The sequence below is a fragment of the Littorina saxatilis genome, linkage group LG8 (assembly GCF_037325665.1).
Source record: "Littorina saxatilis isolate snail1 linkage group LG8, US_GU_Lsax_2.0, whole genome shotgun sequence".
Taxonomy (NCBI): Eukaryota; Metazoa; Mollusca; class Gastropoda; order Littorinimorpha; family Littorinidae; genus Littorina; species Littorina saxatilis.
Window position 1 is genome coordinate 73,843,561 of NC_090252.1, and position 11,547 is coordinate 73,855,107.

The 11,547-nt window shown below is 47.9% G+C and overlaps 1 protein-coding gene across 5 annotated transcripts in view; it reads right to left on the reverse strand.

The window, feature by feature from the left end:
- Positions 1 to 1,853: 1,853 nt before the first annotated feature.
- Positions 1,854 to 11,547, reverse strand: part of LOC138974336 (mitochondrial import receptor subunit TOM70-like) — a 554,410-nt gene continuing 544,716 nt past the window's right edge. Inside the window, exons 10-12 of one of the 5 annotated variants that reach the window (XM_070347057.1) lie at positions 10,710 to 10,807; positions 9,635 to 9,757; positions 1,854 to 2,702 (exon numbers count right to left, since the gene is read on the reverse strand). In XM_070347057.1, the coding sequence (XP_070203158.1) occupies positions 2,522 to 2,702; positions 9,635 to 9,757; positions 10,710 to 10,807 (402 nt within the window). In that variant the 3' untranslated portion in view covers positions 1,854 to 2,521. The other 4 variants (XM_070347060.1, XM_070347059.1, XM_070347058.1 and 1 more) reach the window with 4 other exon arrangements.

Genomic DNA, 11,547 nt, shown 5'->3' on the forward strand with positions numbered 1-11,547 from the left:
CACAGACAGTCACACAGACAGACAGTCACACAGTCACACAGACAGTCACACAGACAGACAGTCACACAGACAGACAGTCACACAGACACACGGTCACACAGACAGTCACACAGTCACACAGATAGACAGTCACACAGACAGTCACACAGACACACGGTCACACAGACAGCCACACAGACAGACAGTCACACAGTCACACAGACAGACAGTCACACAGACAGTCACACAGACACACGGTCACACAGACAGTCACACAGACACACGGTCACACAGACAGTCATACAGACAGACAGTCATACAGACAGACAGTCAGGCAGTCATACAGACAGACAGTCATACAGACAGACAGTCAGACAGTCATACAGACAGACAGTCATACAGACATACAGTCATACAGACAGACAGTCATACAGTCATACAGACAGACAGTCATACAGACATACAGTCATACAGACAGACAGTCAGACAGTCACACAGTCACACAGACACACAGTCACGTAGTCACACAGACACACAGTCACGTAGACACACACAGACACACAGTCACACAGACACACAGTCACACAGACACACAGTCACACAGTCACACAGACACACAGTCACACAGACACACGGTCAGACAGTCAGACAGACAGACAGTCACACAGACAGACAGTCACACAGACACACGGTCACACAGTCACACAGACACACGGTCACACAGACAGTCACACAGACAGACAGTCACACAGACACACGGTCACACAGACACACAGTCAGTCACACAGACACACAGTCACACAGACAGACAGTCACACAGACACACGGTCACACAGACACACAGTCAGTCACACAGACACACCATTGAACATAAATGCCTGTGACTAAAAATGATAACTGCAGCGTGCCCCCTCCTGACATGGGATCATGCACACACACCAGACCGCGCCATGAGATCTAGGTTTTGATTCACACTTTCCCAACACCGCAATATATACAAGTAACAACCCCCCTCTTATCACCTCCAACACCGCAATATATACAACCCCCCTCTTGTCACCTCCAACATCACAATATATACAACCCCCCTCTTGTCACCTCTAACATCGCAATATATACAACCCCCCTCTTGTCACCTCCAACATCGCAATATATACAACCCCCCTCTTGTCACCTCCAACATCGCAATATATACAACCCCCCTCTTGTCACCTCCAACATCGCAATATATACAACCCCCCTCTTGTCACCTCCAACATCGCAATATATACAACCCCACTCTTGTCACCTCCAACATCGCAATATATACAACCCCCCTCTTGTCACCTCCAACATCGCAATATATACAACCCCCCTCTTGTCACCTCCAACATCGCAATATATACAACCCCCCTCTTATCACCTCCAACATCGCAATATATACAACCCCCCTCTTGTCACCTCCAACAAGGGAGACAATCAAGTCTTCATTAACACGGAGGGAGTCTTAACATGGGGGAACATTTACAGAGGATACGAACAGAAAATCTGAAAAACTATCATTTTGACGACAACTATCATTTTGATGACTGGAGGAGCAACAAAATTAACATCAACAGCAAACTGAGAAGCCTCGCTCAGAATGGATAGAACAAGTGTTCAGGCAAATGTAGATCCATCAAGACAAAGATGACCCCCCCACCTCTCACACACACCTCAACATCACAAGCTCTCTCACACACACCTCAACATTACAAGCTCTCTCACACACACCTCAACATTACAAGCTCTCTCACACACACCTCAACATTACAAGCTCTCTCACACACACCTCAACATTACAAGCTCTCACACACCGCTCTCTCTCTCTCCATCATCACAAGAAATCCAGACAGTTCTGCTGCTCTGAATAAAGCTTATATTCTCCTCTCTCACTGTCGTATCATATTGACACAGCCAAGAATGCACACACACACACACACACACGAGCAGTCTCTAAAATACACACATACACACACAGGCTTGCTTCCAACATAAATCATGTCCAATTCTTACCACTTTCCATAAATGTGGATTTCAGGCAATTTTACAAGATCTGTTTAGCGTAAAAATCGACTTGCCTAGAAATGAATAAGCACACTATTAATTATCATGATACATTTCACGTGTTGCCAGCGTTCCAAGAGAAGCGTTTTGTCCAACACACGCGTGGCAGGGAAACACACGTGTCAAAGAAACGCTGACAGTTCTGTCATCAATACTCGGCCCTATGGAGCACGCAGTCATGACCACTGAACCGTAACACCTGACCCATCCTCAATACACTGTCTGGGTATCAAAACATCAGTAGCTGTTTCATCACTTGGAAGAGAGAACAAGAAGACGGTAAAACAAGTACGCTTCCACCTTCAATACGATCCCCCACCGAGTGTTTTGTGTGAAATGGTCAGTTCCGTGGAGCAATGTCTATTTCAATATACTTCCACACACATCCACTCTGGTCTTCCTTGCACTGGTCACACCACACGCACAGCGCTGACAGGGAGGGGGGGTAGGGGGGGGACTAGACGGGGGCGACCTCCCCTCCCCCACCCCCTAGTGGCACGGGGATGCCCAAGTTCCTGGCCACCTTCATTTGCACCTGGGCGGCATCAAGCAGCGAGTACAGGTGAGCCATCTCACTCTCCGACTTGGACAGCGCGATGGCTTTCTCAAACAGATCCACCGCCGCCTCCATGTCGCCCCTGCAACATCGTCGTCATCATCATCATTGTCATCATCATTATCATCATCGTCTTCATTATCATCATCATTATCATCATCATCGTCATTATCATTTATAGTGGCTTTAACAGGCAACACTGGGAAGCAGTTGGCTTTAACAGTGTGCGGGCTGCAGCTGGTGGTAGCCACACTATTCTCTCTGCTGGTGGTAGCCACACTATTCTCTCTGCTGGTAGCCACACTATTCTCTCTGCTGGTAGCCACACTATTCTCTCTGCTGGTAGCCACACTATTCTCTCTGCTGGTAGCCACACTATTCTCTCTGCTGGTAGCCACACTATTCTCTCTGCTGGTAGCCACACTATTCTCTCTGCTGGTAGCCACACTATTCTCTCTGCTGGTAGCCACACTATTCTCTCTGCTGGTAGCCACACTATTCTCTCTGCTGGTGGTAGCCACACTATTCTCTCTGCTGGTAGCCACACTATTCTCTCTGCTGGTAGCCACACTATTCTCTCTGCTGGTAGCCACACTATTCTCTCTGCTGGTAGCCACACTATTCTCTCTGCTGCTGGTAGCCACACTATTCTCTCTGCTGGTGGTAGCCACACTATTCTCTCTGCTGGTGGTAGCCACACTATTCTCTCTGCTGGTGGTAGCCACACTATTCTCTCTGCTGGTGGTAGCCACACTATTCTCTCTGCTGGTGGTAGCCACACTATTCTCTCTGCTGGTAGCCACACTATTCTCTCTGCTGGTAGCCACACTATTCTCTCTGCTGGTAGCCACACTATTCTCTCTGCTGGTAGCCACACTATTCTCTCTGCTGGTAGCCACACTATTCTCTCTGCTGGTAGCCACACTATTCTCTCTGCTGGTAGCCACACTATTCTCTCTGCTGGTAGCCACACTATTCTCTCTGCTGCTGGTAGCCACACTATTCTCTCTGCTGGTAGCCACACTATTCTCTCTGCTGGTGGTAGCCACACTATTCTCTCTGCTGGTAGCCACACTATTCTCTCTGCTGGTAGCCACACTATTCTCTCTGCTGGTAGCCACACTATTCTCTCTGCTGGTAGCCACACTATTCTCTCTGCTGGTAGCCACACTATTCTCTCTGCTGGTAGCCACACTATTCTCTCTGCTGGTAGCCACACTATTCTCTCTGCTGGTAGCCACACTATTCTCTCTGCTGGTAGCCACACTATTCTCTCTGCTGGTAGCCACACTATTCTCTCTGCTGGTGGTAGCCACACTATTCTCTCTGCTGGTAGCCACACTATTCTCTCTGCTGGTAGCCACACTATTCTCTCTGCTGGTAGCCACACTATTCTCTCTGCTGGTAGCCACACTATTCTCTCTGCTGGTAGCCACACTATTCTCTCTGCTGGGCTATTGTTAACTCACACTAAAATACAAGCTAGAAACAGCCGTGGGGTGACACAGCAGTCTGACCCACACTGACACACCAGTCTGACCCACACTAACACACCAGTCTGACCCACACTAACACACCAGTCTGAACCACATTAACACAGCAGTCTGCAGACCTGGGAACCCCTGTTTTGCACTTTGAGTATTCTCAAACAAACTTGGTGTATTTTCAAAATTATGAGCGTACTCCACACAGCGTTTGCACATCCATGATTAAAACATGCCTCATGCGTGTCCGTCACACCGTTAATTAAGTTTACCTATACATTTAAAACAAATGCTTTTTTTTCAATTTTTACTGATAACAAGAAGAGCAAACGCTCGATCGAGTCACTTTCGCAGTTCTGAATATTATATGAGGCATCAGATGGACAGGAAGAAATTGCTATTCACAACACAATGAGTCACGTTCACATAAAATTTGAGCCCGGTCACTTTTATAGTTTCCGAGAAAAGCCCAACGTTAAGTTGTGTGTTGCCGAACAGAAAAGGCTAGTTATCTCCCTTGTTTTTCTGATAACGTTCGCAAAAGGCTACAGATGTAAATACTTTGATGTAAAGAATAATCCTACAAAGTTTCAATCACATCCGATGAACTTTGTCAAAGATATAAAATGTCTAATTTTTCCTTTGACGCTGACCTGTGACCTTGAAAAAGGTCAAAGGTCAACGAAACCATCGTTAAAGTGTAGAGGTCATTGGAGGTCACGACTAAACAAAATATGAGCCCGATCGCTTTGATAGTTTCCGAGAAAAGTCCAACGTTAAGGTGGTGTCTACGGACGGCCGGCCGGACAGACTAACACTGACCGATTACATAGAGTCACATTTTCTCAAGTGACTCAAAAACTGTACTGTATTTGACGGACTACAAGCCGCGACTTTAAAAAAAAAAAAATTGCATTGCGGCTTTTAAATAGATGCGGCTAAAACGTTACCTAAACTTGAATAGCATTCACCCAATGGAAGTCGCCGCGGATTTTTATTTCGCTCGATTAGCGGTACTTTATTAGCTCTCTACTCAAGACTCAGCGCTTTTCTCTTTCTTTCGCGAATCTTCGTTTGTCAACAAGTCGTCGTGACAAGCGTACAGAGAAACACCGGATGTATCAGGATCTTGCGCGCGCGAGATTTCGTTTTTTTGTGTCTCGCGATAGTTGGAAGAGCGAGAGCCGCCATGTTGTGTTTTCGTCTGCTCGAAATGTGCGCAAAAGTCGTAAATCATCCCAAAAAAGCTTATTCCGGGCGGGACTACATGTGTGTGTTGGTTACAAATTGTGTGTGTGTGTGTGATATTTTTCTTCAAACTTTTTCACTTTTCTTCTTTGTTTCACTTGTTTATTCTCGGAGCCGATTTCGCCAAATACCGTACTTTCGTTTGCCTGGTTGTTTTGATTGATTGACATGATCCGATTATATATTTTTTTATGGCGGCTAATATAGTGACGTAATCACGTGCCAAAATACTGGATCGGCTTCAGGATGGGCTTGTGAAGAAAAGTAGTCTAGGAATTTTTCTCGTCGTATTTTTTTCCCACTGACCGTACTGAGTGTATTCTCGACAATCATGCGTACAAAATACGGCGAAATCGTATGGGTTCCCAGGTCTGAGTCTGACCCACACTAACACAGCAGTCTGACCCACACTAACACAGCAGTCTGACCCACACTAACACACCAGTCTGACCCACACTAACACACCAGTCTGACCCACACTAACACACCAGTCTTCTGACCCACACTAACACACCAGTCTGACCCACACTAACACACCAGTCCAACTCACACTAACATACCAGTCTGACCCACACTAACACACCAATCTGACCCACACTAACACACCAGTCTGACCCACACTAACACACCAGTCCAACCCACACTAACACACCAGTCTGACCCACACTAACACAGCAGTCTGACCCACACTAACACACCAGTCTGACCCACACTAACACAGCAGTCTGACCCACACTAACACACCAGTCTGACCCACACGAAACACACCAGTCTGACCCACACTAACACAGCAGTCTGACCCACACTAACACACCAGTCTGACCCACACTAACACAGCAGTCTGACCCACACTAACACAGCAGTCTGACCCACACTAACACAGCAGTCTGACCCACACTAACACAGCAGTCTGACCCACACTAACACAGCAGTCTGACCCACACTAACACAGCAGTCTGACCCACACTAACACAGCAGTCTGACCCACACTAACACAGCAGTCTGACCCACACTAACACAGCAGTCTGACCCACACTAACACACCAGTCTGACCCACACTAACACACCAGTCCGACCCACACTAACACACCAGTCTTCTGACCCACACTAACACACCAGTCTTCTGACCCACACTAACACACCAGTCTGACCCACACTAACACACCAGTCCAACCCACACTAACACACCAGTCTTCTGACCCACACTAACACACCAGTCTGACCCACACTAACACACCAGTTCAACTCACACTAACATACCAGTCTGACCCACACTAACACACCAATCTGACCCACACTAACACACCAGTCCAACCCACACTAACACACCGATCTGACCCACACTAACACACCCGTCTGACCCACACTAACACACCAATCTGACCCACACTAACACACCAGTCCAACCCACACTAACACACCAATCTGACCCACACTAACACACCAGTCTGACCTACACTAACACACCAATCTGACCCACACTAACACACCAGTCCAACTCACACTAACATACCAGTCTGACCCACACTAACACACCAGTCTGACCCACACTAACACACCAGTCTGACCCACACTAACACACCAGTCTGACCCACACTAACACACCAGTCCAACTCACACTAACACACCAGTCTGACCCACACTAACACACCAATCTGACCCACACTAACACAGCACAGTGGTAGCCCCTCAAACACCACCCCCTAAAAGTGAGTCCATGACACAGGTGACACAGACAGTCCATGATACAGGTGACACAGACAGTCCATGACCACAGGTGACACAGACAGTCCATGACCACAGGTGACACAGACAGTCCATGATACAGGTGACACAGACAGTCCATGATACAGGTGACACAGACAGTCCATGATACAGGTGACACAGACAGTCCATGACCACAGGTGACACAGACAGTCCATGATACAGGTGACACAGACAGTCCATGATACAGGTGACACAGACAGTCCATGATACAGGTGACACAGACAGTCCATGATACAGGTGACACAGACAGTCCATGATACAGGTGACACAGACAGTCCATGATACAGGTGACACAGACAGTCCATGACACAGGTGACACAGACAGTCCATGATACAGGTGACACAGACAGTCCATGATACAGGTGACACAGACAGTCCATGACCACAGGTGACACAGACAGTCCATGACCACAGGTGACACAGACAGTCCATGACCACAGGTGACACAGACAGTCCATGATACAGGTGACACAGACAGTCCATGATACAGGTGACACAGACAGTCCATGATACAGGTGACACAGACAGTCCATGATACAGGTGACACAGACAGTCCATGATACAGGTGACACAGACAGTCCATGACCACAGGTGACACAGACAGTCCATGATACAGGTGACACAGACAGTCCATGATACAGGTGACACAGACAGTCCATGATACAGGTGACACAGACAGTCCATGACCACAGGTGACACAGACAGTCCATGATACAGGTGACACAGACAGTCCATGACCACAGGTGACACAGACAGTCCATGATACAGGTGACACAGACAGTCCATGATACAGGTGACACAGACAGTCCATGATACAGGTGACACAGACAGTCCATGATACAGGTGACACAGACAGTCCATGACCACAGGTGACACAGACAGTCCATGATACAGGTGACACAGACAGTCCATGATACAGGTGACACAGACAGTCCATGATACAGGTGACACAGACAGTCCATGATACAGGTGACACAGACAGTCCATGACCACAGGTGACACAGACAGTCCATGATACAGGTGACACAGACAGTCCATGATACAGGTGACACAGACAGTCCATGATACAGGTGACACAGACAGTCCATGACCACAGGTGACACAGACAGTCCATGATACAGGTGACACAGACAGTCCATGACCACAGGTGACACAGACAGTCCATGATACAGGTGACACAGACAGTCCATGATACAGGTGACACAGACAGTCCATGATACAGGTGACACAGACAGTCCATGATACAGGTGACACAGACAGTCCATGATACAGGTGACACAGACAGTCCATGATACAGGTGACACAGACAGTCCATGATACAGGTGACACAGACAGTCCATGATACAGGTGACACAGACAGTCCATGATACAGGTGACACAGACAGTCCATGATACAGGTGACACAGACAGTCCATGATACAGGTGACACAGACAGTCCATGATACAGGTGACACAGACAGTCCATGACCACAGGTGACACAGACAGTCCATGATACAGGTGACACAGACAGTCCATGATACAGGTGACACAGACAGTCCATGATACAGGTGACACAGACAGTCCATGATACAGGTGACACAGACAGTCCATGACCACAGGTGACACAGACAGTCCATGATACAGGTGACACAGACAGTCCATGATACAGGTGACACAGACAGTCCATGATACAGGTGACATAGACAGTCCATGACCACAGGTGACACAGACAGTCCATGATACAGGTGACACAGACAGTCCATGACCACAGGTGACACAGACAGTCCATGATACAGGTGACACAGACAGTCCATGATACAGGTGACACAGACAGTCCATGATATAGGTGACACAGACAGTCCATGATACAGGTGACACAGACAGTCCATGATACAGGTGACACAGACAGTCCATGATACAGGTGACACAGACAGTCCATGATACAGGTGACACAGACAGTCCATGATACAGGTGACACAGACAGTCCATGATACAGGTGACACAGACAGTCCATGATACAGGTGACACAGACAGTCCATGATACAGGTGACACAGACAGTCCATGATACAGGTGACACAGACAGTCCATGATACAGGTGACACAGACAGTCCATGATACAGGTGACACAGACAGTCCATGATACAGGTGACACAGACAGTCCATGATACAGGTGACATAGACAGTCCATGACCACAGGTGACACAGACAGTCCATGATACAGGTGACACAGACAGTCCATGACCACAGGTGACACAGACAGTCCATGATACAGGTGACACAGACAGTCCATGACCACAGGTGACACAGACAGTCCATGATACAGGTGACACAGACAGTCCATGATACAGGTGACACAGACAGTCCATGATACAGGTGACACAGACAGTCCATGATACAGGTGACACAGACAGTCCATGACACAGGTGACACAGACAGTCCATGACCACAGGTGACACAGACAGTCCATGACCACAGGTGACACAGACAGTCCATGATACAGGTGACACAGACAGTCCATGACCACAGAGACTTACTGCTGCACTTTGACCGTGCCCAGGATCTCGTAGGCGTACTCGCAGAGCGGGTCCATGTCCAGCGCCTTGTTGATGATCTGCACCGCTTTGTCCGTGTCAGATTTCCATTGTAACACCAGTAACCTGTAACACAACACAGTTACCATGGTGATCTGCACCACTTTGTCCATGTCAGACTTCCATTGTAACACCTGTAACACAACACAGTTACCATGGTGATCTGCACCGCTTTGTCCGTGTCAGACTTCCATTGTAACACCAGTAACCTGTAACAACACAGTTACCATGGTGATCTGCACCGCTTTGTCAGTCTTCCATTGTAACACCAGTAACCTGTAACACAACACACAGTTACCATGGTGATCTGCACCGCTGTGTCAGACTTCCATTGTAACACCAGTAACCTGTACCACAACACAGTTACCATGGTGATCTGCACCGCTTTGTCCGTGTCATACCTCCATTGTAACACCTGTAACACAACACACAGTTACCATGGTGATCCGCAGCACTTTGTGTCAGACTTCCATTGTAACACCAGTAACCTGTAACACAACACACAGTTACCATGGTGATCTGCACCGCTTTGTCTGTGTCAGACTTCCATTGTAACACCAGTAACCTGAAACACAACACACAGTTACCATGGTGATCTGTACCGCTTTGTCTGTGTCAGACTTCCATTGTAACACCAGTAACCTGTGACACAACACGGTTACCATGGTGATCTGCACCGCTTTGTCCGTGTCAGACTTCCATTGTAACACCTGTAACACAACACACAGTTACCATGGTGATCTGCACTGCTTTGTCCGTGTCCCACTTCCATTGTAACACCAGTAACCTGAAACACAACACAGTTACCATGGTGATCTGTAGCGCTTTATCCGTGTCAGACTTCCATTGTAACACCAGTAACCTGTGACACAACACACAGACAACAAACCATACACCCTGTTTGCCTCTTAATGTGACTAGCCTTCTTTTTCACACAGTTACAGCAACATAAACGAACAGAAATATTTCAAACTCGCATGCACAGGCGAGCAAACACAAACACACACACAGTACGTACCCTCTATGCACAATGGTGTTGGCATTGTCAGGTTCTAATTCCAGGGCTTTCTCAAACTGCTTGTCTGCCTTGTCAAACTGACCTAGGTCACACAGCGACTGAAACACACAAAGGCATTGTCAAACTGACCTAGGTCACACAGCGACTGAAACACAAAGGCATTGTCAAACTGACCTAGGTCACACAGCGACTGAAACACACAAAGGCATTGTCAAACTGACCTAGGTCACACAGCGACTGAAACACACGAAGTCATTGTCAAACTGGGGGGTCAGGGAAATGTAAGTGTTGTTTCGAGGGAAGGAGAAACAGAGTTTAAACTGTAGAGGGAATGAGTATAAGCAGGGACGGGATGGGTCGGGGGGAGGGAAGATGAGGGATGGTGGAGGGTTGAAAGGCGAAGGAAGAAGGATGCAAGGGAGGGGGGTCACAGGAATAAGCGGGAAGGGACCACCCATAGATAGGGAGCGGCAGTGCCAGTCAGTGCAGCGGCAGCAGCGCAAGCAGCAACACGCATTATTTGCTTTGGAGAAAAAACAGAAACCTTTCGGAAAATGGATTTTTCTGTTTGGAGTGAAAACCTGCCTTCACTAATCGTGAAAGAACTATGTGCGCAAGGGTTTGACGACATGAGCGTCATGCTCAACGTCGAGATGTGTGACTTGGAGGCGCTGAAGCTCCCGAGGGGCCTTTTTATTCGTCTCCGAACGGAGGTGAGAAAACTTCACGCTCAGCATGGAGGCCCCCTTGACGACGACGCTAACGTGAACAATGTGAAGCCGCTGGCGGAGTTGATGGCTGGACTTAACCTCCAGTCAGGCGTAGCAGCCACAAAACT